The sequence below is a fragment of the Platichthys flesus genome, chromosome 10 (genome assembly GCF_949316205.1).
Source record: "Platichthys flesus chromosome 10, fPlaFle2.1, whole genome shotgun sequence".
NCBI lineage: Eukaryota > Metazoa > Chordata > Actinopteri > Pleuronectiformes > Pleuronectidae > Platichthys > Platichthys flesus.
Genome location: NC_084954.1, coordinates 23,771,466 through 23,795,527, shown reverse-complemented (window position 1 = coordinate 23,795,527; position 24,062 = coordinate 23,771,466). Strand labels below are relative to the sequence as shown.

At 38.4% G+C, this 24,062-nt stretch overlaps 1 protein-coding gene across 2 annotated transcripts in view; it reads left to right on the top strand.

The window, feature by feature from the left end:
* The window catches only part of adck1 (aarF domain containing kinase 1), a 79,570-nt gene extending 60,716 nt beyond the window's left edge, over positions 1–18,854 (top strand). For both annotated transcript variants that reach the window (XM_062397657.1, XM_062397658.1), the window contains 4 exons: positions 3,243–3,392; positions 4,867–5,064; positions 13,060–13,253; positions 15,896–18,854. In XM_062397657.1, coding sequence (XP_062253641.1) covers positions 3,243–3,392; positions 4,867–5,064; positions 13,060–13,253; positions 15,896–16,055 — 702 coding nt within the window. In that variant the 3' untranslated portion in view covers positions 16,056–18,854. The remainder of the gene's footprint in view (positions 1–3,242; positions 3,393–4,866; positions 5,065–13,059; positions 13,254–15,895) is intronic.
* The last annotated feature ends 5,208 nt before the right edge of the window (positions 18,855–24,062 follow it).

The window sequence follows — 24,062 nt, the reverse complement described above, 5'->3', positions numbered from 1 at the left end:
AACCTCCTGCAACCTGGGGTTTTCAGAAAAAAACAGATTTTCCCTGAATACTTAATTTCTCAACTCTAGGGCAAAAACAAACAAAAAATAAAAAATTGTTTTGAGAACTCAAACCTTTGGCGCTAACTTTAAATTACAGTAAGTACATTGGAGTTATGGCCTGTAATGATTTTTGTAACATCAATCCCTTCACACAGTTAAGGAAGAGTGCTGAACACTGATATTTCCATTGATTTTTGTAAGTGGGCCATTATGCATGTATCTGAGTTAAAGGTTTAGGGAGCCCGCATGTAAGATATTGAGAGTAGGACTACAGTGTTCAGGATCAAGTTTTTCTGTCCCTTGTAATAGATCTGTTGCAGATCTAAAAACATGTCACATGTTTTTACAAACAATTTCACAAAAAATACCGGTATAAAAGATAATTTGTCATTATTGTGCTCAGTATTTCATTCAAACGAAATGATGTGTGCCTGACCTTAAATAGTGCTAAAACTAAGTTTCCAGACCCAGATGAGAAACAGCTTGTATAACTGAAGATGAGACAGCCTCAGACGTTTTATGAGGGGGACAAAACAGGATATTGCAGGCCAAATGGTAAAGTTGGAAACAGTGCATCTCACTCATCCCTGTGTTTGCAATCCAGCAGTTAAATCATGATCGTCGTGTGTGTGTGTGTGTGTGTGTGTGTGTGTGTGCGTGCGTTTGTACATCGCTTTCTCCCAAGTGACAATCTGTAGAGCACTAATTAATGGTCATTAGTGTCTACCCACTCCTCTGAGATAATTTGTCAGCTTTCTTGCTAAACGTGTGTGTGTGTGTGCGTGCGTGCGTGCGCGTGCGTGCGAGAGAGAGATGGACTGTATACATACATAGTCTATTTCTAGTTTTCAGCTATGCTAAAATTAACAAAGAGGAAATAGCAATCTTAATGTAATGACTCATTTTGTAACCAGATTTTACACCTTTGTGACTACATATTTTTCCTATCTATCATTTAGTACAAAATTGTGGTAGCTATCAAAGATAAATATTGAGTGTTTAAATGTTTAACTGTAATGTGACACTAATATAAACAAGCAATAAAACCATTAATTCTAGATTTTATATTCAGTTGTTGTGAGGATTTGCAGGGATATTTTCTTAATTTGCTTGCGTCTTTGAGCTCTCTTGACCACTGTTTGTGGCTTTCTAATAAAAAGATCATGAAGGAGTCACAGAATCCTAGCCATTATTACTAGAGAAGAAAGAAGCTGATACAGATTACGCTTGCATTGATTTCTTCACACGGTGAAGAAATCTTGACACCTAAATTTAACATTGTTTAATATGTCTGGTTACAGATAAATATTGGGGCTTAATTTCATTTTGACAGGAGAAAATATGTTGTCTGACCTCATTTTCAACGAAAGTGTCGGAGGAGGAAGGGACAGGCACTCTTAGTCTTCTGACTAAGTCTAGAGCTGGAAAATTATAAAACCTGTTACCAGCATTTTGACATTTGAGTCATGGGAGAAAGAGGAAGATGTATATATTTACCGAACTGACATTTACAACAAAACGGTTTCTCAACCAGTTCAACCATGGCATCCCCAGTATAGTATTGTAATGTCCCTTAGTTTCCCTTCTGTCTCTGTTTTACCAGACTCAATCCAAACTAACTCCAACCTCCATCCACCAGTTGTGTTTTTTTGTTGCACTTTGCATAGTTTATCTCATGCCACCCCCTCCTGTAGTTGTACCATAGTAAGGTTTGGTGGAGGACAGGCATAAACACGTAGATTATTTTTAATGAAAGATCAATGAGGAAACAGCCAAGTTTGTGAAAAGACAGCAGCGGGTGCCAGCAACTAAATCCTCACCAGAGCTTCCACTTTCTATAATACTGTCAATGGTACTGACATGTTCAGTGAACAGAATAATTGTCAGTAGACTTCTTGGAATGTAAATAAGTAAAAAGACAGAGAAACAGTTAACTCTCGTTGGAACTGCCACCCTCAGCACCAACCACATATATGAATCCTGGATCTGTGAGTTGTTTTCATAATAAGAGTTGTGTTAAGTGGGGAATTTTGATATTTCCATTTATGATGCTCAATTTAAAGTACTTAATTTCCCCATATTTCTTCTTAGATGCTTTAAAGTGACTTTCCGTTCTGCATAGCTCACAAGTTTCCACCACTTTTAACAAAAAATACTACATAGTATTACTGATAGGATAATACGTGTACAATAGGTCAATGTAAAAGCAATAAAAGTGCTTTACTTGTACACTAAACTTTTACATTGAATTGTAATGTATTTGTTTCTAGTTTTCTCATGATCAAACATTTGTGATATTGAATAAATGGTGACAGCCTTTATTGTCAATATGTGCTTAACCTTGACATCAGATGTTTTGAAATATTTTGAACCGCTGTCTATTCAAACAGAATAAAATAAAGGTCAATCTGTATTGACATTTATTTAAAATATCAAGCCTGTTTGTTGGGATGGATGGGATCTGAAAAACATAGTTTTCCCCCGTTTTCATAAATTATTATAACAATAATGATGTTAATCCAATCTGTTTACACTTACATTACCAGCTGTTCATTTATTTCATGTAATTTTTTTTATTTATCCATCTTTGTCGCCGCATCCACCAAAGCTGTAGATAGACACATATATTTTTGGTTGCGCATCCATCTGTCCCTCCAAGCCGGCCTTATGATCTTAATGTCTGTTAAATGCTGTGAAAGAATTTCTTGTAATTTAGACAAAAGATTCATTGAACTGATGAGATTAAACTGAATAGATTTTGATGGTCCAAGCTCACAGGGCAAGGTCACTATGACCTCATGTTTTGCGAAAATTATTGACCAACATGTCCGGAGGAAATTTCATTGCATCTGTTACAGATATTCACTTAGACTCAAGGATGAACTGATTACAATTTGGTCAAAGGCCATGGTCACTGTGACCCCTCATAAGCACAGTTTCCCCTAAACGCCTCCAGAAACTTTCTTCAAATTTGGATGAAACGTTGACGTGTGTGACTACAATTTGAGGGTCACTGTCACTTCAGAACACACAATGTTGACTATAACTCAAAAAAATGTTTAAACCTTTTATTTAATAATGACATGCGTTGGGACAGATATGTAAACTGCAACTTGATTGGCTAGTGAAGGCGTACAGCCTCTGTGCAAAATATGTCTCTTTGGACTTAATGTTCCACTTTTTCACTTTATGACCTACAGATCTCAGAGAGCCTGGGTAAGATGTACAGTGAGATGATCTTCGTCCACGGCTTTGTTCACTGTGACCCGCATCCAGGCAACGTGTTGGTCCGAAAGTGTCCCCAGAACAAGAAGACAGAGATTGTCCTGCTTGATCACGGCCTTTATCAGGTGGGAGACCTCCAGGCTGCCCAGACATAAAGAAAATACAATTTGTTCGAATATTGCAATCCATTTTTCATGCTGCCGCCTGAGGCCTTGAGTGTATAGGTTGAGCTGCAAACAAACAGTGGAGATGCACATGAAAATGAAAAGCACACAAGCTCACAGGCAGACACACACTTTTATTAGCGCTGCAGCAGAATAAAAGCTTTTTGATAAACAGCCAATTTGATGTTGTTCTTAGCAGAGTGCAGTGTGCTGTGTTTGGATTGGTTCACCACAGCCTTAATTATAATGGCACATACTGTATGTGTGCTCTCATGTTGTGTACACACACACTCACCCACACACACATGCTTTTTGATTGTTAACACACTTGCTTTTACAAACACCCACAGGTCTGAAATTAGTTTGTTTATTGCTTGTTCCTGTATTAATGAAGAGAATGTAGTGATAAATAATCTTTGAGACACACAATACAGACACAATACACAGACACACAACGATCTCCCTTCGACCATAATGGCACCAATTTATTCCCTAATGACTTCAAATTTCAGCTGTCATTTTGGAGTAGAATTTTAATCCACTCTTCAAATAGAAATACACACATGCACACACTCACACTTACACACATACATTTCCTGTAATATTACCAGGATGGGAACAACACATTGTGTAAGTGTTGGGAGTGGCACAGAATTCTGAGCTGGTAGATGGGTTGTGTGTAAAAACAAAGCAGCAAAGCAGCACATTTGAATTTAATGCAAATGTTTATATTGACACATGCATAATGAAGAAATTAATGCTCAATATATATATATAGTTATACTTTATTGAAAATGTTTTTATCATAATGCTTGTTAATGTTCCTTGTTGTCAACATATTGAAAGCAGAATGTACCCTAAAACATACCCTAAGATGTATAATTTATGACAAATAAATGTAAACTCCCAACATAGTTAAAATGGAAATACTTGAAGCAACAAAGACTTCAAGTTACTATCTGACCACAGGAGGGGCTATAGGGCAATGCTTTTATGAATGGGTCCTGCTAATGTTGTGGTTTATATCCTGGTTGAACTGCCAATGGGAGCATTGCAATAAAGGCAGCAAAAGACATATTAGCCACTGATCAGGAGGGTGTGACTTTAAGAAAAATCCTACCAACTGCCACTGTGCAGGAGCTATGACCAACCAACAAGAGTGACTAGTGCAGTGAAGTAGAAAAACGCTATAGGTTTGCCATCAGCAAACATCACAAGTTGTGTTCATTCTCATAGCCACAAGTATACATGTTAGCTCAGCTACTTAGAAACTTGAATGGAAAATACTGCAGAAAAGATGTTTCAATCATAAACAGATAGAAATACTCTAAATACTTTGTTGTTTACAGCTCAAAGTACCAATGATTATTATTAGTAAAGTAGATACAATTCTAATTAGAAAAAACAGCAAATCAACCTTCTCCTCTCTTTCCAGATCCTGAAACCAGACTTCCGGTTGGACTACTGTCGGCTGTGGCAGGCTCTGATTAACAGCGACATGTCCAAGGTAGAGCGTTACAGCCGCAGACTGGGAGCCGGAGATCTGTATCCGCTTTTTGCCTGCGTCCTTACTGCTCGCTCTTGGACCGCAGTCAATGCTGGCATCAGCTCTGTGCCTGTCACAAACTCTGAGGTATGATCTAACACACTAACATGAACGTGAATGCAGTGATAATCATTTAAAAGATTATCTTCACATATATTAGACAGTATTTTACAGAGATTCATAAAGCAAATCAGACTCTACATAAATAATCTAACAAAAAAGCAGCAATAATAATATAAAATTGGACAAGAGTACATCTTAGGTTGAAATCATATAATGGAGGTATTCTTGCCAGCTTTGAAAAACAATGCCATTGAAAATGATTAAAACTATTATCCAGCTTCACAGACTTTAGGGAAGTATTGACAAACAAACTTTAAATTGTTTTCTTCTGTTTGTACTATTCAACATCATTAATAACAAACATAGCACTATTAATAATTAAATTTAACGTCAACTGTGGGTGTAAATAAATGCATGAATGTATCGACAAGTTCATTTAAGGTATCAAAGAAACTAGCTGCCCCAGGCTCCATCAGTTGTAAGATACATTAGCAAGTTACATGAGCAAGTAAATAATTTGTGGCAAGGTTTGGAGTTTTTAACATAAACCTCAGCTACAAACACATTTCTATCCCAATCCTTTAGTGTCCTTTGAGTTTAAGACTGTTGTTGATGGTTACCATCAACAGCAGAGCTGAGCTGTGATGTAAAGTGACATAGTGGCCCCACACCTACTTCACCATTTCAACTGTGATGAACATTGACCCATAAAGCATCCATAAAACAATCAGTGGAAAAGGAGCCTTGTCTTGATTGACATCCACAGCTGCTTCACACACATTGGATTAACTGGAAAGCCAATTGGGGGCCAGACCTTATCAGCCATCAGTGTGGACCACATTAATGTTCCTTTGGCTGAATGGGAGTAAATCCTTGGATCAAGTTCAACATCTGATGAGTAGAGGATGTTACAGCAGCCTGTCAATGCCCATGTTGTGCAAATATTTCCAGCACAAAGTGGAGCAGAAATCGACCCAAAAATTATTACAACATAAGTGTTTATGACTAGGATTGGAGTTCCTACGTTTTTTTAGAATCCACCAGCAAAAAAAACTTGTTTGTGTGCCTCAGTATCCCTTGCCCACAGGGGTTCCACAACGCCATCTGTTCTCAAGAGCGAGTTTATTTATACCACTCTTATACAACATTTTGAAGCTGACAAAAGCACCTCACATGATGGGCAGGGAAAGGCAGAACTGGGCAGTGGCCAGTACATGAATAACACCTCATGTCTTCTTCAGTATTTCTGAAAAGGAAATTGATATGTTTGGAAAATTAGACATGCCAGTAAAAGGATATTCATAATACTGTCATGTTGAAATATTCAGAAATGTAAAACATAGACAAGTAAACCACAAATACAATATCAGTATCATACAAACATGTACATCACTGAGTCTTGAGAAGTGGGACAAAACAGGATTCAATATTGAAAGCTACATGTATTCATCTACCGTCTACTACGCTACTAAGGTTATGCTTTGAGACAAACTCCCAACATTTCTCTATTTTAACAAAATGTGCTTTTTGCTTTGCCATCACTTATTTTGTGTCAACACCATCAGACACCAAAAACACAAATACCTGTTCATCCACATTATGCTATAGACCTATAAAGTGTGTTTTTGTACATTCACCATTATGAGTGTCTAAGCTGTTGAAAATCTGTGTTGCTCTGATATGATGTATTATCAAGTTTTTCTTTTGATGAAACAAGCTCTTTTAAAATGTTTTATCTATTTTATTGCACATGAATTATTGAACCCTTCTCGGTGGACATGATGCTTTAGATTTAGTGGGAAGACAGTAAGAGTCATAGATATGATATAATAACTATGGAATTAAGTTGAAGGAGATAATTGTGTTGAATACATTATATTAATAATCCCTCATTACATCTACATTTTAAATATTTAATTTTTAAAACTAATAGCAGTTTCAACTGCTGGACATGTTTTGTCTCACTCAGACTGTTTACATGCTTGTTTTGAAGTTATGAATAGCGATTTTCCTGAAATGCTTCTCACAGCGATTCAATTACATTTTCATTTGCTACTGGATTAAACTAAGATATATAGACGTTGATTTACTTCCTACGTTCATAACGCGTTCGAGAATTTCTACCACCACTAGATTACATAGAGAAATGGGACAACAATACTCCACAGCCACGATCAAAACGAAGGGGTAGGGCCAATCGGTAGGGCTAAGTGGTAAACTGGGACAATCCCCAATGATTCATATTGAATTAAAGCTTTGGGGCCAAAAGTTTAGTTTCTACTTTGGTTAGTTCTATGATTAAAATATAAATTCCTCACATCAAAATCATATCCCTCTTCTGAGGAGCAGAAAAATGATCAGCACATTTCACATTCTCCTATGACATAATTCAGAATTTACATTTTTCCCCCACTTTGATATTTTACTACCCCACAGAGTAAAATAAGCAACATTTGCTGAATTGTGTGTGTGTGTGTGTGTGTGTGTGTGTGTGTGTGTGTGTGTGTGTGTGTGTGTGTGTGTGTGTGTGTGTGTGTGTGTGTGTGTGTGTGTGTGTGTGTGTGTGTGTGTGTGTGTGTGTGTGTGTGTGATTTCATGTGTAGTTCCTTCATTTTCCTCACAGCTCAGTGATTTGACTTTCTTTCTTAATTTCCTGTCTTCTTTGTCTCCACTTCTTACTGCTCTTTAATTTCTCCCTTGGTCCTCCTGATTTTTTCCATTCGCTCTCTATTCATCATCTCAGCCCGTATTGACCGTTTGATGTAGGGCACATCAAACGGTGATGTTTTATGACATTTTTTTACAGAATTATGGCTATTCAGATTCAGGCATTTGACCAGATTGTCATAGTGGGGAAGTGGATTGACACACCAAAATGCTATTTAATGCAAATCATGGTATGGACGAAATAGCAAGGTAAAATGAGTTGATTATCTTGTTGATTCATGAATTTATGCAGCACAACACAATAGAGGCTATAAGAGGACAAACAGCTTAAGAAGGTGGCTTCATGGGGGGAAATATCCATCATGTTCTTTCAAAGAAGCTGGATCGTTTCACATTATTTAAGGAATTTTATGCACTCTTCAGCATAATAGTATTCCAGTGTGAGAATGTGTGTAAGTTGTGTTTTCCTCCCTCCCTCTGTCTTCTTCTTTAGCTGACATGAAAGCACTTCAATGTAGGCCATCTTTGTCATTTATGTCCCCGGTTTTTATACGCACACACACCATTAGGCAGAATCCACTCAAGTGCCTTCTTCTTCCACATACTTGTTGATTGTCCAGCACTCTAGAGCAAAAAAAGACATTTTAAGACATTTTTGTTGCTCCAACCACTCATCTTCTTTGCTTTGTCTTTTTCATCTCTTCTGACTTTTCCTCTTTTTCCATGTGCTGTTTCCTTTCATCTTTATGTTGCCTCTTTTCATTGTGTCCTCTCTATCCACTTAATGCATGGATCTTTTTTAACTCCTGCTTCATCAAGTGAGGGATGAATTCCATTAGTGTTAATGCAGTCACATGCAGAAAATGTTGAGTGCTTTTAGAGCTCTGGCTTTTTCCTGCCTTTCTTTCATATGCAGGAACATTTATTATTCTTATGAATGTTTCTCTTCCAGTCACTGAAAACAGATTTTTTCACAAATAGAACCAGGTGTTTTCTCAAATTTAGGGCCAATTCATGATTTTCATCTGCAAGACTACATCTTGTGTGAAACATCCTTTTAGAACTCAATGTGTATAACAAGTGAAAAAGAACAGACAGGTACCTCTTGCAAAAACTGCCATCATGCAAAATAAATGATAAAATACATAGCCTTTGGCATTGGCTCGCACTGTCAAACTGGCATTGGCTCTTATCACTAAAAGCATCTTTCCAAGTTGACACTTTTTTGGGGTTTTCTATGTGTTTCCTTCTTTTTTTTTCTACGGCCCCACTTCATTGCGCTGCCTCTACTAGATAATCTATATATAATCTACTATTTGTACATGGGCTTTTGGACATTGTGTTTTTGCTATGTTTTTACTCTGGGTCTGGCAGGAGGAACTCCAAGGAATGTCCACAGCAACGGACTCAGACATTTGTGTTCTCACATAGAGCTCCTCCAGATAATTTCAGGACATTATTTGGAGTGCATGTCTGAAAGCAGCTCTCCAATTTTGATTCTAAACTCAGCATTTTTTCCATATTCCACAAGACTAATTCCTATAGTTCAACAAAAGAGAACAAAAGTAAACAAACAAGTGGTGTTTCATGTCAATAATAATCTGCTACGTAAGGTAATTAAAAAAAAAGAATGCTGGATATATCATGCACAAAATATTGTTAGCCTTACATCACCCTCAGCAGGTCCAAAAGACGTGATCGATTTCAGCTTCAGACCCAGCACCAACATTGGAAATGTCTGGGTAGAGGCAAAGTTTGATTCTTAGTTGCCTCACCATTAATTTGGCCATACATCCTCAAGTCATGAAACATTATTATTACTATTATTAGAAATTTTGAGTGATTACACCATTGAAATTTTGAAGAAAAAAGAAAAATGTACCACGTGCAAGGGAAGATTTGCATCTCTTTAGTGCAATTCATTTACTGCTCTGTGCACGGTTGCATTTTCCCAATCAGAATGCCATTGGTTACAGCTGATCGTACTGTAGATTCTGATATTCTTCCCCTGTCTCTGCCCACAGTTTTCTAATATCTGCTGGCGGCTGAATTAAATCATTCTGCCAACTCTCTGCTACACTGGGGAGAAAAGAAAAATCACTGGCACAGATTCCTCCTCCCCCCAACTGCATTTGCGTTGCCTTTTGCGCAGCCTATTATCGCATCACTCGCAATACAATATGTCCTTATTGAAGCTTTCAGATGCAAATGAGAGCCCTGTCGCCTTCTCTCTGTCCTGCTGACAGCTGTGAGGGCTGCTAACCAACCTCCTATAATTGCTAGTAATTGTTATTCCCCAAGCAGGACTCAGCAGAGCTCTTCAGAACACACAGCCCCCTGTTATTTGGAGTTGGATGGGGTGGGGGCTGGGTGTTTGTGATGGGGTATTATGTTGAATTTGTATGTCTTAAGCCTGGTAGCTCGGTTTTTTATTTTGGTTTTGTCAGTTATGGTAAATAAGGGTTAGGGCCCAATAAATAATCATACATCAAATCAACATAGACTAGATCTATTCCATGGCACGTTCCAAGCAAATGGATTTGCCTAAGGTGGTCGTTGCCCTGGTCCTTTTTTTCTTCTTCAGATGTTGTGGACAAAGACAGCTTCAGCTATATGCGGACGCAAGCGAGTACATATTACTGTTCTTTTGCAGACAAAGTCAGTTGAGTAGGTGGTCCTTCAATGTGACCTTGAACACATTAGCACACACTGCTTAAAGAATGTGACTGCTGAATGTGGTCTCAGTGATCAGATCTCAAAATGCCTTTGATGCATTCATACCTGTACTTAGAGCTGTCCAATAAGGATTGAATCATCGGAGTTCTAGTTATTTGCTGACTTTTCTTCAAGTCTTTTTTTTGTTGTCTATAAAAGCAGAATTGTACAATTCCATATGGCAATGGATGGTGACAATACCTCAATTCTGATTCATGCTGAAGTACAAAAATGTAAATGCTGATAATTTTGGCAACGCATGATACAGATTTTTAAATATTTTCAACTTGCGTGGATGGGTAAATTCCTATAAGCATTGCCCAGTGGAAGTTTGTAGCTATTTGCGTCTTTGCATTAAGTTGAACGTACTAAAACGTTACTTTGTGAATGTGTTTGCCATGTGGGTGTTGATTGATAGCTGTGATCGATAGTTTGATCACCTGCTGCTTTCTCCAGCTTGAGGATTCAATCTGACTCAGACCCTCCAAGCTTTGTAGAATAAAATACTGATTGTTTCCATACAGGTGGTTTTCCTCCATTTTGTTTACCATTTTGGTATTAACAGGCTGTGTTTAATGAGGTGTCCACCTAATAAGATTATATCTGATTACAGATCTCTTTATTTGGATATTTTATCCCAGTTTAATCAGACGTAAATAAACTGTGGCAGTTTTGTAGAGGTAATTGCAGCTAGACAGAGAATGAACCATGGTATTGCTTGGATTAGCAATGAGGAATTTGGCACAACCCTCCTGATTTCTGCTCCACTGCTCCAGACCCAGACACATGCAGTCAACATTCTCTGTAGTTTGTCGGTTCACTGAGAGTGTAAAAATAAACTGAACCGAGGTTAAAATGCTCCAAATTACTAAAATGTCACAATTGATTGAGAGCTAGGTATAGTTAATGTTGATGTTGGTGTGGCTCATAAGTGAAGTTGTCATGGGCAGTTATACAAAGACAGAGAATTTGTAATAAATCTGAACCCTTTTGATATTGAAATCATATCAAAAAGTACAGTCATGGAGCCATTTTGTCACAAGTAAATACTGTATATGTGTGTCTCCTTTGTGTCTGTCAGACATCAAATCACAATGCAGCCCTCTTGGGACTGGTGTTTGTGTCTGTAGGTAGAGGATAATGCCGTTGAATCAGATGTTGTTTGCTGCGTCAGTGTTGTTCATTCACATCACTTCCTGTGGGCATGAGACAAAGGCAGACAGACAGAGAGCAGAGACAGAGTTTATATGTGTCAGGATGTTGACTTGCTGTCTGTCTTTCTCTGTGCCTGTCAACACTCTGTTTATCTGCAATGACAGCTCTGACAGTTTGTCTCACGCGCACACGCACACACACACAATAGGTAAATACATATACATCAAGCCTATGAAAAAGTTTGGATGGTCCTTGTATTTACTTAATGTTTTCTAAACAGGCTATATGATAATGGAAGCCGTTATGTGGCGTGGGCTGTAAGCGTTCTGCTAATGTGTCCAAAACATGTATAGTCTTATGTAAATTATTTATTTTTCCTAAAAAATAATTGATCTCTTCTGTTGCTGAGATCTCTTATTCAGGTATTATCCCATGTCACTGTACAAACCTGCAGATGCCACCTGTGGATCACATGCTAGGGATGTCACAGCACTTTGACAGTAGGAACCCAGGTTGATGTCCAGAGTTCCATTTGGTGTTTGATTTAATATAAACTTTGTTGGCCCCCTATGATGTTTCAAGTCACCTTTGACCTTTTAAATATTTTAAGACCATCAACTTTCCTGAATCTCAATGACGTTTTTGGAGTTGCCTAAATGGGATCATACTTTAGCTATAGTTGCTACAACCAGATACTGTCGGATTGGTATGAAACACATTATTTCTTTTCTCTGTCAGAAAATGACCCTACTTCTCACTTGATTCATATTGTCAGTTTATATATATATATATATATATATATATATATATATATATATATTAGTATTTAGTAATATATATATATATATATCAGTATTTTGTACTTTAGTATTGCATATTCGACAGTCAAGTAGATATTCTAAAGAGGCATTACAATGTGAGGACTTCTGTGTCCCCAGTGTGTAATGTAAACAATTCAGACCAGTGAAAATATTTTCTTCCCTTTTATCATAACATCAGCTGTCATTTAGACCGGTTGATAGAGGACTTTCAAGTGAGTACAGAGTGGCAGAGGGACATTCACATGGAGACCTAAGCAGCCATATTCAGAATCAAAAGAAACAAAATAGCCATCATGGAGGCAGATATCATCTTGTCAGACTCTCCTGTTTGTCCTTGCTAAACTTGCCATCAGACAAAAAAAAAGAATAGTCTGACCCACTAGTAATGATGACAAAATAATAGCATCAAAATATGTATCATAAAAACACAAAAAAATGCTTTAGTACATAATGGTGATCAGCATGTTTTCTAGCTGATTCCTCTGGGTCTGATGGACCCAGAGTAATCAAGCCAGATGGGCCTGTGGATTCACCCAGAGACAACTAGTCCGACATAATCAGAGAAAACATCAGATCAATGATTGTGCAAATGCATGGCCTTTATATGATTATTAATAATGTAAAAAAAAAAACTTTGCTCGTTGTCTCTCTCCTTTGGTAGGATGTTGAGATTCGGACGAACGCAGCTCTGTACCTGCCCCAGATCAGCGAGCTCTTGAATCGAGTGCCCCGTCAGATGCTGTTGCTGCTGAAGACCAATGACCTGCTGAGGGGCATTGAGACCACCTTACAGACCAGAGCCTCCTCCTCATCCTTCATCAACATGTCCCGCTGCTGCATACGTGCCCTGGCCAGGTCAGGAAGTTTATAGCTTTTTTTACTTTTCAGCCTCTTTTTATTTTCCACCAAGGTGGTTATGTTTTCATCTGTGTTTAGTTTTATTTCTATTGGTTAGCGAGAGTACACAAAAATGATGTGACAGATTCAAATGAAACGTAGACCGATGTGGTATGGGTCAGGGAAAAACCTGTTAAATTATGTTGCGGATCTGGATCAGGGGGCAGATCGGCACCATCATTTCACCTTTTTTTAACATTTTGAGATTTTTCAACATTTGTTTTATTTCCCTTAGAATAATTCAGAGATCTTGATTTAAAACAAATCAGGAATGTGTTCGGGACAGATTTTCATGAGTAAAATTAAAATCTGGATCTAGTGAATTTGAATGTGGTTTAATAATTGAACTGTTGGGCCTTGACAGAAGTATGTGCTCGACTGGGTGCCATTATAGTTGTGTAAATGTGTTTAATACTGCAGCCCAAATCACAGCAAAGTGATGCTTCTAGGTGTTGAGGATTAGGTTAAATGGTTAAAGACGTTTTCTGCTTCACTCAGATTAAGTGAAACATTTCCAACTTTTTACACCATACTCATATCAAATTGAACACTAACAAACAGGAATAAAGTCAGTAGTAGTTTGACCATTTTTAGGTGATTATTCTTCTACAGTTATAGGGACATTTCATAATGTCCCAGCTCACAAACTGAAGGCTGTAGTGAAACATCAACACTCATCAGTTTGTGAGACTTATACATGTGTTCATAGTGAAATGGTGAAATTGGAAATGTGTCACAACTAAAGACAAACTAAGCTGACAAGTGAGTGGCTTTGGAAGAGAAATTGAAATTTGCCACTACAGGCTGGGAGAGGAGGGATGTGGACTGTCACTTCAGCTCACAGCTGAAGGCTGAGGGACAGGGCTGTGGACACACACACGCACACACACACACACACTCAGACGGTCTCTTGCCTGGTGCGGTTCTGCTGACAGTGGTAGAGCTTGTTTGAATAAGTACATCTTATAAAATATTAACCAATTGTAGTGCCATGGGTAGTAATGTAATACAGGCACCAGGGGATACTGTGGTGCCACCTCATCTCCAGCAATATGTACAATCTGCTGCTCTGTTTCCGTTTTGACAACTAATCCTGTGTTCATGTGCTAACCTGTCTCAGGAGTGTGTTGCACCTTTACTTTCCTATGTTCATGACCAAATTGAAAATGGAAGATTAAGGTAGATGAATGTGTTTATCTTCCTGCCAGTATGGGCCTGTGTGTGGACTTCACATGGTCTCCCATAGCTCTTTCCCCATTGCTCTTTTTTGAGCAGAACCCCTGTAATTAAAGATGTGTCATCAACAGAGACGGTTGCGTAATTCACAATAAAGCTCTTTAAAATCTGTAGAATATGACAAACCCACTGATTTTGCCACAGTTCCCACTTGAAAACCTTATGTTTTCTGGTGTATCTTGAAACCAACTATTCTGGTTCTGATAACAATTTATTTTCAGTTGAACTGCCCCAAACACCGAAGAATCATGGGCAAGACTCAAATAGGAGCCTGTTTCTTGTTAATGGGTGAGAGGGTACAGTGCCTGCTCAGATTTCCTCCTATATGTAGTAGGTTGAGGTATCTGTGTCTTTTTTCGTCATCAGATGATCTGCTCTGTGTACAGTATAAAACTGGATAAATAGGTTATCACTTGTCAACACTATGTGTTTCATACATAATAACAACTATATAGATGGAGAGAGTCCTGGACATTTTTACTTAATTATGAGAAATCTCTATCAAGGAGAAATAAAATAATTTAGGGGGCTACACACCTACCTTGTGTGGTCCGGATCTTTAAGTTTTGAACCACAATAACAGGTGTGAAAGGTGCCTTGACCCACACTGTGGACCAACTGACCACAATTTAAGCTGGACAAAAGAGGAAGTTTTGGTCCGTATCATAAAAACCATGATTTCGATCATATGTAGTCTGAACTTTTGGGGGGGATAGTTTGTACTTTCAGATCAAATTGGGGAAGTTGAGAAAGCATTAAACAATAGAAGAACAAAAACTAATTCTTGCAGGGTCACCTGTAGTCTTTGACAATATAACGATGAGGTTAATTTTGCTCTTAGTAATACCATGATGATATTGTAGTGACAAAAGTAAGAAAGTGAACAAGCTCAGTCATTTGCTCCATTCAAAGGAAAACCTATTTTCCTCTATGCACTTTAGCTGAATTGACAACACGTTGACGTCAGATGCATGTCTGTCAACAAACCAATTAATATCAAGTACAGGTAGACGCAGCCCTCATAGGTGGTGATTGAAGGGAGTTTGTATGTCATATGAAAACTTTTTTTGTGCTCCTTAAATTACAATGTGAAACCAAACTAATCAAATCAAGTGGTACGATGTGTACAATATAAAAAATACATGAACCTGGGTTCTGACGATGGTCCGGACTTTCAATTGAGAAAACGTCCTTACCCTAAATGAACTCAGATAAAAGTACAAAGCAAGTCATATAAAATATACTAATGTTGCACACAGCTGTCTTAACTTCACTCACTGAAATAAAGAGCATCTTTTAAGAAACCCAGTCTCTTCAAACTATGTCTAACCTGTTCCCGGTCCTTCTGCTGATCTTGTCGACAGGCACAAGAAGAGTAAGGCTCAGTCCAGCAGGAGGCGTTTGCAGATAAAGTTGGCTGAATCTCTCAGCCTGGGGAAACTCACTCTCTATGAACTGTTTCTGTGGGTGAAGAGCTTCATGTCAGTACACTGGCTCACTACTCTGCTGCCATTTCTGCACTGACACACATGGACTTCAGACTGGAACATCAGCAACACATCGCAAAAGATGACTACTGGCTGGTTTGTAAAACATTGTATAATAAAACATTTAAATATGTGCCCAAACACACACACACACGGCCAATACACGCTGAGGTTTTTTAACACCAGGACTGTCAAGATCACAACTTTTACAACATGGGCTGATGTCGTTTTTCTCATGATTATATCATAATTATGTTTCTTTTATTTAAGATAAGTCAATTTTTGTTTTATTTGTTACTATTATTTAAGTTCAGAACATACTGTCAGATAATTATTTCTCTCTTAAATTTATCTTATGTACAATATTTATTGTGCATGAGTTTAAAATCAGCCATAAATGGTGCTCGAAGAAATAATGTGTGTGGATTAACTGCAGTTTGTCAAGTAATAAGTTAAGTAAGTTCCAGCACATTACTGAAGCCACTGAGCCGTTCCTGACACCAGCACCATACACTGACATGAGATTCTCATTCTCATCCATCTCATTTCAGTTTCAGTAAAAAAACAGTTCCCCACGTTTTCACTTTAATTTTAAAAAAATATAATATATACAAATGTTACCTCTGGAAGAAGCTGGACCACTTATTCATCCGCACTCCTTAACTAAATACCTCAGAATGCAGTTTGTGTCAAGTTGCATCTGTTTTAGGTGCAATAACACCCTTGTTATTGTCATTATATTATAACGGGTTATGTTTACTGTTTCATTGTTACTGTTGTATCTTGGTTAAATACTGTACACTCATTACACACAAGTTTGTATTACTATTGGTTTCAGTGTCGTGAACTGAATTGTGATCACTGACAGTGAGATATCTCTCTTCCTGTCACTGAGAAGCGTTGATGTGATTTGCGTTGGTCGGTTTAATATAGAACCTGACTTATTGCGTATCTGTCTTTCCTCTCTGACCATGCCTTTTTTTTTTCTTCAGAAACTGGCTTGAATTCAATTTTTTGTCTTGCCCCATCTTTGTCTCATATATACTTTGTGAGCTCTTGTTTTCTAATCAGTGAAAAAAAGATCACCGTTGGTTTTTTCGCACATTTTCAGGCTAAATAATCTCAATGTCACACCAAATTTACAACCTGTGCTTTGTTCTTATGAAAGGCAGTCACAGTCATCTTCGGCCACTCTTGAAAACATTCACGCTGTATTGTTGACTTCATACCAGTTGTTGAACGTCTGTTGTTTGGTTACAGTTATGCAGTTTTCATATGGGGATGAAAACATCCCCATATGAGCATCACAAAGTAAATTGAGCATCACAAAGTAAAAGCACTATGTAACTGTCTAAAACACTGTTTTTTCCCCTCCAAAACATATTTTGTGCATTAGCCACTGTGTGTCACAACTGCAGATGATCTGTGGACCTACCTGTCGTATCACGTTTGTCTCATTCAGGAACAGTGCTGTAAAGTCAGAGTCATGTCAGAAGGATTTGCTGCAGGATCTGAGTTCACAAACTTTGTCACAATTCTAAGGCTACATCCATTGGACGAAGTTTTGTTTTGAAAACAGCGTTTTCTCTGTCAATCTCTGTCCACACAAGCATTTTGGAAAGGATTCGATCAGCAAATGGTTTTGTGTGTCTCCTTCATAGATTCAAAACATTTGTCTTTCTGGCTGTCCAGACTAAAACTTGTGGCTTGTATAGTCAACTGTACTTGTCACTGATAATGCAAAATGAGTTACAGCAATAAACAGGTTATTAATTATGTAGGGGATCGAGAAGGGAGACCAGTGTCAGTTTTAGCATATCACCTAGGATGTGACAAATGACACACCCCCTCTTCAATCAACTTCTTCTCATATCTGTATTCATTTTTCTCTCCACATAAGCTGAATTTGTGTACAAAGAACCATAGACTGTGTATAACGATCAACAACACAAGGACTTCTTAAACTGAAGCGAAATCCTCTCCATCACCCCCTGGTGGATGGCTGCAGTTTAGTCTATATTCCCACCTCCTCCCTCCTGGTCCAAAGGAACAGAAACGCTAGACATTTTCGACAAACAAACATCGAAAGTGAAAAGATAATTTTGAGTGTATATTCTGCTATTCTCCAAATATCTAAAAGAGCAGCTCCGGCCCACCTGAGACGGTTTCTGTCATTTTAGGAAGTTCACATTGATTTATGTACCATCCAGGATATATTCACTTAAGAAGTGGAGATGTGCCATCCATCTTTACATACAGTCACTGCCAAGAACAGAAAGTGCACTTGTTGGAAGATCTGCTGACATATTCAGAGAGTCAGAGGCTGCTCAGATGATGTTTTGAAATTCTGAAAGCAAACTATACTACAAATGAAGGGGGGAACAACCTGTAACCTAAAATACATATTGTAGACTTTTTATGATGTAAGAGGAGAGAACCCCCCCCCCCAAAAAAAAAAAAGCAGACAGGCCTGAAAAGCTTAGAAGGAAAGGTTCAAAAGACAACTGTGGAAGAGGAGGAGAGGTGGAGAGAACAAATCAGAAAAGAGGTGTATAAAAAGTTGGTGAAAAAAATAAACGTCCAAATTCTTAATTCAACTTTCTTTTTAGTCTCCTTTCCATTTAATTCCATAAACCACAGGGATCATTATTGTCATGTCCTGTTTTGTGTGAAGTTTATTGAAGATTGATAATGTTAGTTCAGACAATGGGTTTTGTTTTTTTCGAGTTGAAAATGACTTGGTTTGTGGGTAAGATCATTAACCAGTGTTTGATTTATTTATATAATTATTAAAAATTATAATATGTAAATTCACCAAATAAAATGTCTAAAACATGTTACAAATGTATTGTTGAGTTGTGGAATTTTTAAATGTTTTCAGTAATTTTAATTGTGGTCTAGTGGCTTGGACTATGGGCAGAGAAGGTCTCTGGTTCGTCTCTGGTTCGACTCCACGGACAGACAACAAAAGACGAACCTGGATTGATCTGTCCAAAAATCCAAGAGAGCAAGGCACCTTACTCCCCCAACATCTGCTCCCCGAGCGCCGTACATGGTCGCTCACTGCTCTGTGTGTCCTGCACCAGATGGGTTAAAAGCAGAGATTAAATTTCCCTACCTGCATGAGTGTGCCTTTGCATGTCTGTGCATGTGTTTGGGATGAATAAATGGATCTTTAAAAAAAAGAAAAAAAAATGTGTTTGTGACTGGACCATATTTATTGGAATTCCATTCAAGTTTGAACTCAAATGCAGGACCAACCCACAATCACCATTTCCCAAACTTTGTCTGTTTGTAGTGATTGGCTGAGGCAGCACGTGAAGTCTTCTTCTAGTAACAAAACACAGACAAGATGAAATAAATAATCTTGTATTCTCACTTTTTCCTCCGGACATCCTACTGAGGACTTGAATATCAGCTCCACATTTGCTGCCTCACATGCTTTAATCCCTGCAGCAGCCAACCTCACAGATACACTCACTCGTCAACATGCTGATAATTTGGCTCTCTGTGGATTCATCCAGCTAAAGTGCATAATTGCAAAAACTTCCAAGAGAAGGGGAGAAGTATTCCTTGTCTGCAAGTTGCACATCCGAGCCAGTGTAAAATGTATTTTAACAGAAAATCGCCTGTGCTTATTTGCAATGCCCGTCGGGTGAATTGAAATTAGTTTCACTTCTGTTGGCATATCCTGTTGGCATATCCTCTGCATGTCAGTGACACGTTTCCTACAACTGGGCTGTGACAGAAGATTAGACCAGCATAACACACGGTATACACACACAGAATATGATCTGTGTGTGTGTGTGTGTGTGTGTGTGTGTGTGTGTGTGTGTGTGTGTGTGTGTGTGTGTGTGTGTGTGTGTGTGTGTGTGTGTGTGTGTGTGTGTGTGTGTGTGTGTGTGTGTGTGTGTGTGTGTGTGTGTGTGTGTGTGTGTGTGTGTGTGTGTGTGTGTGTAAAGCCATCGCAAGAGCATCCATCTCTATCAGACAGAGCCACCCAGGCCTGTCTTTGCTAATAAGAACAGCTTTCTCCTCACTCCTTTCAAAGAAAGAAAAAAGAGCAAACACCTTGACCCTCCCTCCCTCATTTCACCTTCACTCCCTCTGTGGAAGTGGTCTGGAGGATGATGAAAGGTCACACACTCACATGTTCAAGGCAAAGTATCACAAGTAAAAGGGTGTATGATTATTTAGGTCTTACAAGACCAGGTGCATATCAATATGCTCTGGACCCTACAGCCAGTTTGGACAAACATGTGCTAAACTATTTAAAGAATACAAGCCTAGCTGTATAACCTGGAATTATCCCTTAAAATGCATGCAATGTTTTGTGAAGAAGGCTATGAGATGCACTTGAAACTCTCTGAAAAGCTTGAGGACTGTTGTGTTACAGAGACTAATCACAAGGGTCAAGTCTATAACTGTAAGTATTTTTAGCGTGACGTCAGCACCAACATTACAAACACTACTAGAACAACATTCATCTGGACCCTTATGTTCAAACCGAACAACAGCTCAACTTCATTCTCCACTGATGGGCTCTGTACGGAATTCCCTTATCAGGCCCGGTAAGGGCAGTCCACACTGCCATGGTGTCTTTGTGTGGGTCCTCAGCTGTGTTACAGGCATTTGGCAACAGTTTCCCTCTGAGTTGAGTCCGAGTATTGTTAAATGTTCAGATTGTCGACCTGTTGTTCGGCTTGTACACAGCATTGCACTTCAAATTTAGAAGGTTTAGTATGTTAGTTGTGATATATATTTGCAGACATTTCCTTAATTGACAAAAGAGTAATTGAGCTAACTAGCAAGCTAGAGCACATGTTCAGGATTAGGGGTAATTTCTTTCTGGCATACAGACATAGTGTTATAATGTTTGTTTGGCAACATTAACCACTCAATGCGGATTAATTAAGTATCATGTTTATTGGAAGCTGTTAAACTGTACTACTCGATTGCTCATAGTAATTTCCATACAGTGGCTAGAATGATCATGGAAAGCATGATTAATATGTGCTATTACATTGATGGCTGTTTATTTAATTTCTACTTCTTTGTTCCGCTTGTTTTGCAGAAAACATATCGTAATTTCAACCTCATTAAACAGTAGAAGCAAAAACTCAGGGTTCATGACATCCTTGCTTCTCACAGGAGCTCCAACAGTGAAATAGGCATACATTGAACTTGCACCAGCTATAAGCAATTCCAAACCCAATGTATACACAACCAATTATAAATGGTGGAATAAGCTCCCCATTGACATCCGGACATCAGAAAGTCTACACATCTTCCGCCGAAAACTAAAAACATACCTCTTCCGACTTAACCTTGAATAAAAAAAAAAAAAAAAAAAAAAAAACTAACAACTTTTTGAAACTAACACTTTAGTAGCACTTAAATGGCACTTACTTATAGCACTTTGTAGTTTTGCTTTATTTGAAGAAATTATATTTTCTTGATTCTTGTCGTCCTTGGTATGTACCCTCGGGTTTGAATGCACTTATTGTAAGTCGCTTTGGATAAAAGCGTCAGCTAAATGAAATGTAATGTAATGTAATGTAATGTAATGTAAATACACAACTGCCTTGATTGCTAAACAGAGTAGACCCCACAATTTAACAACTCTGGTTCGTTTCAGAAACTACTTATAAATGATTTTTAAATCTGGAACCAAGATGACCAGGTATGAGATGAATCGTTACTATAAAACGTGATTTGGAACAATTTTTTTTATGGAAAATGGTAAAAAAGGCAAATAAACTAAACTATATAAATATTAATTTTTGTGAGGGAACTACACATCCTAAAAACCATTGCGAACGATCCCTTTCCAACAACTTTCAGCATGATTTTCTTCTATTTAACCTTGTTAATATAGTCTTATAGTAGAAATATATATTACAAAAATATATTGTACTTTGTCTCTTGTTTGCATGTTTACCCGATTTCAAATAATGTATACTACAGTAACCTAGTGTTGCAAGCCAAGCCTGGCCCTTTAAGAAGATGCCCTTGTAAATATTACATGTGTGGCGTAGGGGATGCTGAGGCCTGAGAACTGAGGGATGAGGCTCTGTATGTTCGCCCCAGTTCTGCAATAATATGCCTAGTTCTAGACTTCCAAGTTGGTCCGCACCGTTTTACTGTTACCATCAAGTCTGGCATAATATCAGGGGCCTCCTTGGGAGCCAAGAAGCTTGTGATGTAATAGTGGTGTAGTAATGCTAAATGGTCTGATAGTAGCTCATCGCAGCCAATCAGAGCCAATTGATGATTTTCACGGTTGTGATAAACATATCTGTCGGCATGGAGGTGGCTGGGAGAGCAGAGGATTACTCTGCAGCTGAGGGCTGATAGCTGATCGATCCTCTTGTACAAAAGGCAGCCGCAGAGCTGCCCGGGGGGGACACTCAGGAGAAACACATGGACACACATAGGAAGAGACGCATGGGGAAGAGACTGAAAGAACCCGTGCCAGGCTGAGCTGCAAAGCCGAGGCGCCAGCAGAAATAGATAACAACTTTAAGTTGAGATTAATTTATGATTGCTGCATTTGAGGAATTAATCAAATGCTGATTAGCAACTCCTTTGTCTCTGACTGTGTGTGGGAGACCCCAGTGGCATCGTCAATTGCCACAATCTCCATGGTTACAGTAATCTTCACCAATCACAGAGGTCGCCATTACACCTGAATACTTCTCCTTGACATTTCAAATCATTTTCTGAAAACGCAGTTGATATCATACAGTCTTTTGGCTTTGAGTATTTAAATTATTTCACCTTGTGCTGAGTCTACATTGGATGGTTAAAAATACTATTACTTATTAGTACTACATTATTGGAGTTTTACATCCAGAACAACACTGTTGAGCTGTCTTATTGCATAACAAAAGCTATCCAAGATGACGACTTCAACCACAACCCACACTGTTATATTTCTTCATTTTATACATCTTTGTGCATCTTTTTAACTTTTTTTTCACGTCAGTAGATCAACAAAAATAAACGGCTGTGGGCAGAGCCGTTGACAAAACTATACAGTCTCTGTTTCAGTTGGAAAATCGGTAAACCCAACGCTGAATCATTCATCATTGACGAGCAGGTAACACAGCAAGTAAATGTGGTTACACTATGCGTGTTGGAGAAAGATGCCGGTGGCCTGTGCTGCAGTGTGGGCGATGGTAGTGTCATTGTCTGTTCCAGTGTGTTCTGGGTAATAAATGAGGTGTCACAGTCGATTGGCCCACGCTGTTCACAACACAGCACAAACCAAACTCTGCCTAACTCACTGCTGAGGTAAGTGCACAGTTAAACGTGACAGTAAAGTTCACTCAGAGAGGCTTCTGGGTGATGGTTTCTTAGTTACAGTGAGCTTGATATTTTTCTCCTTTTAAAATTCCAATATGCCAGTCACTGTGGCCCGCCCACAGCATGATCGATGTGATGCAGTTTGTTTGATTAGAAATTTATAGTGGAAATAATCAATAGTGCACTTTCTGTCTGTCGGATGAGGCCGGGTGAATTGATTCCAAATCCACTTTTTAGCTCACTTATGTCCTCCCATAAAAAATTTATAAAAACGTCTCCTCAGGGCTTAGTACTGTTCTCCATGCAAGCAGCAGGTCTAATGGCAGTGATGGTCCCTCCCAGTGTCTCTGTCTTTCCAACACTTCGGTCCACAGCAAGATGTTTGGACAACTACTGGACAAATAGAGGTGCTATTTTGTGAGGAAATGTGTGTAGCCCAGAGAATGGATGCTGGGTTCACTGACCTCATCTTTCCCCCGACTTCAGCTTTTATCACTTAAAATAAACTAAAAAGTGAAATTCTTTCAATATATATTTGCCAAAATGCACCTTTTAATTACTTGATGAAAATGTGATGTGTTTCTACGACATCTCCCTACATATCTGTACATTTGGTTAAAACACTATAAATGATGTCTTCAAATCATCAACACATTTGCCTCTGCAACTGTTGTTATCTATCAAATAAGTCCCTCTCTGTCAGTCTGCCTGTGGAACGCATGCCTCAATAACCGTT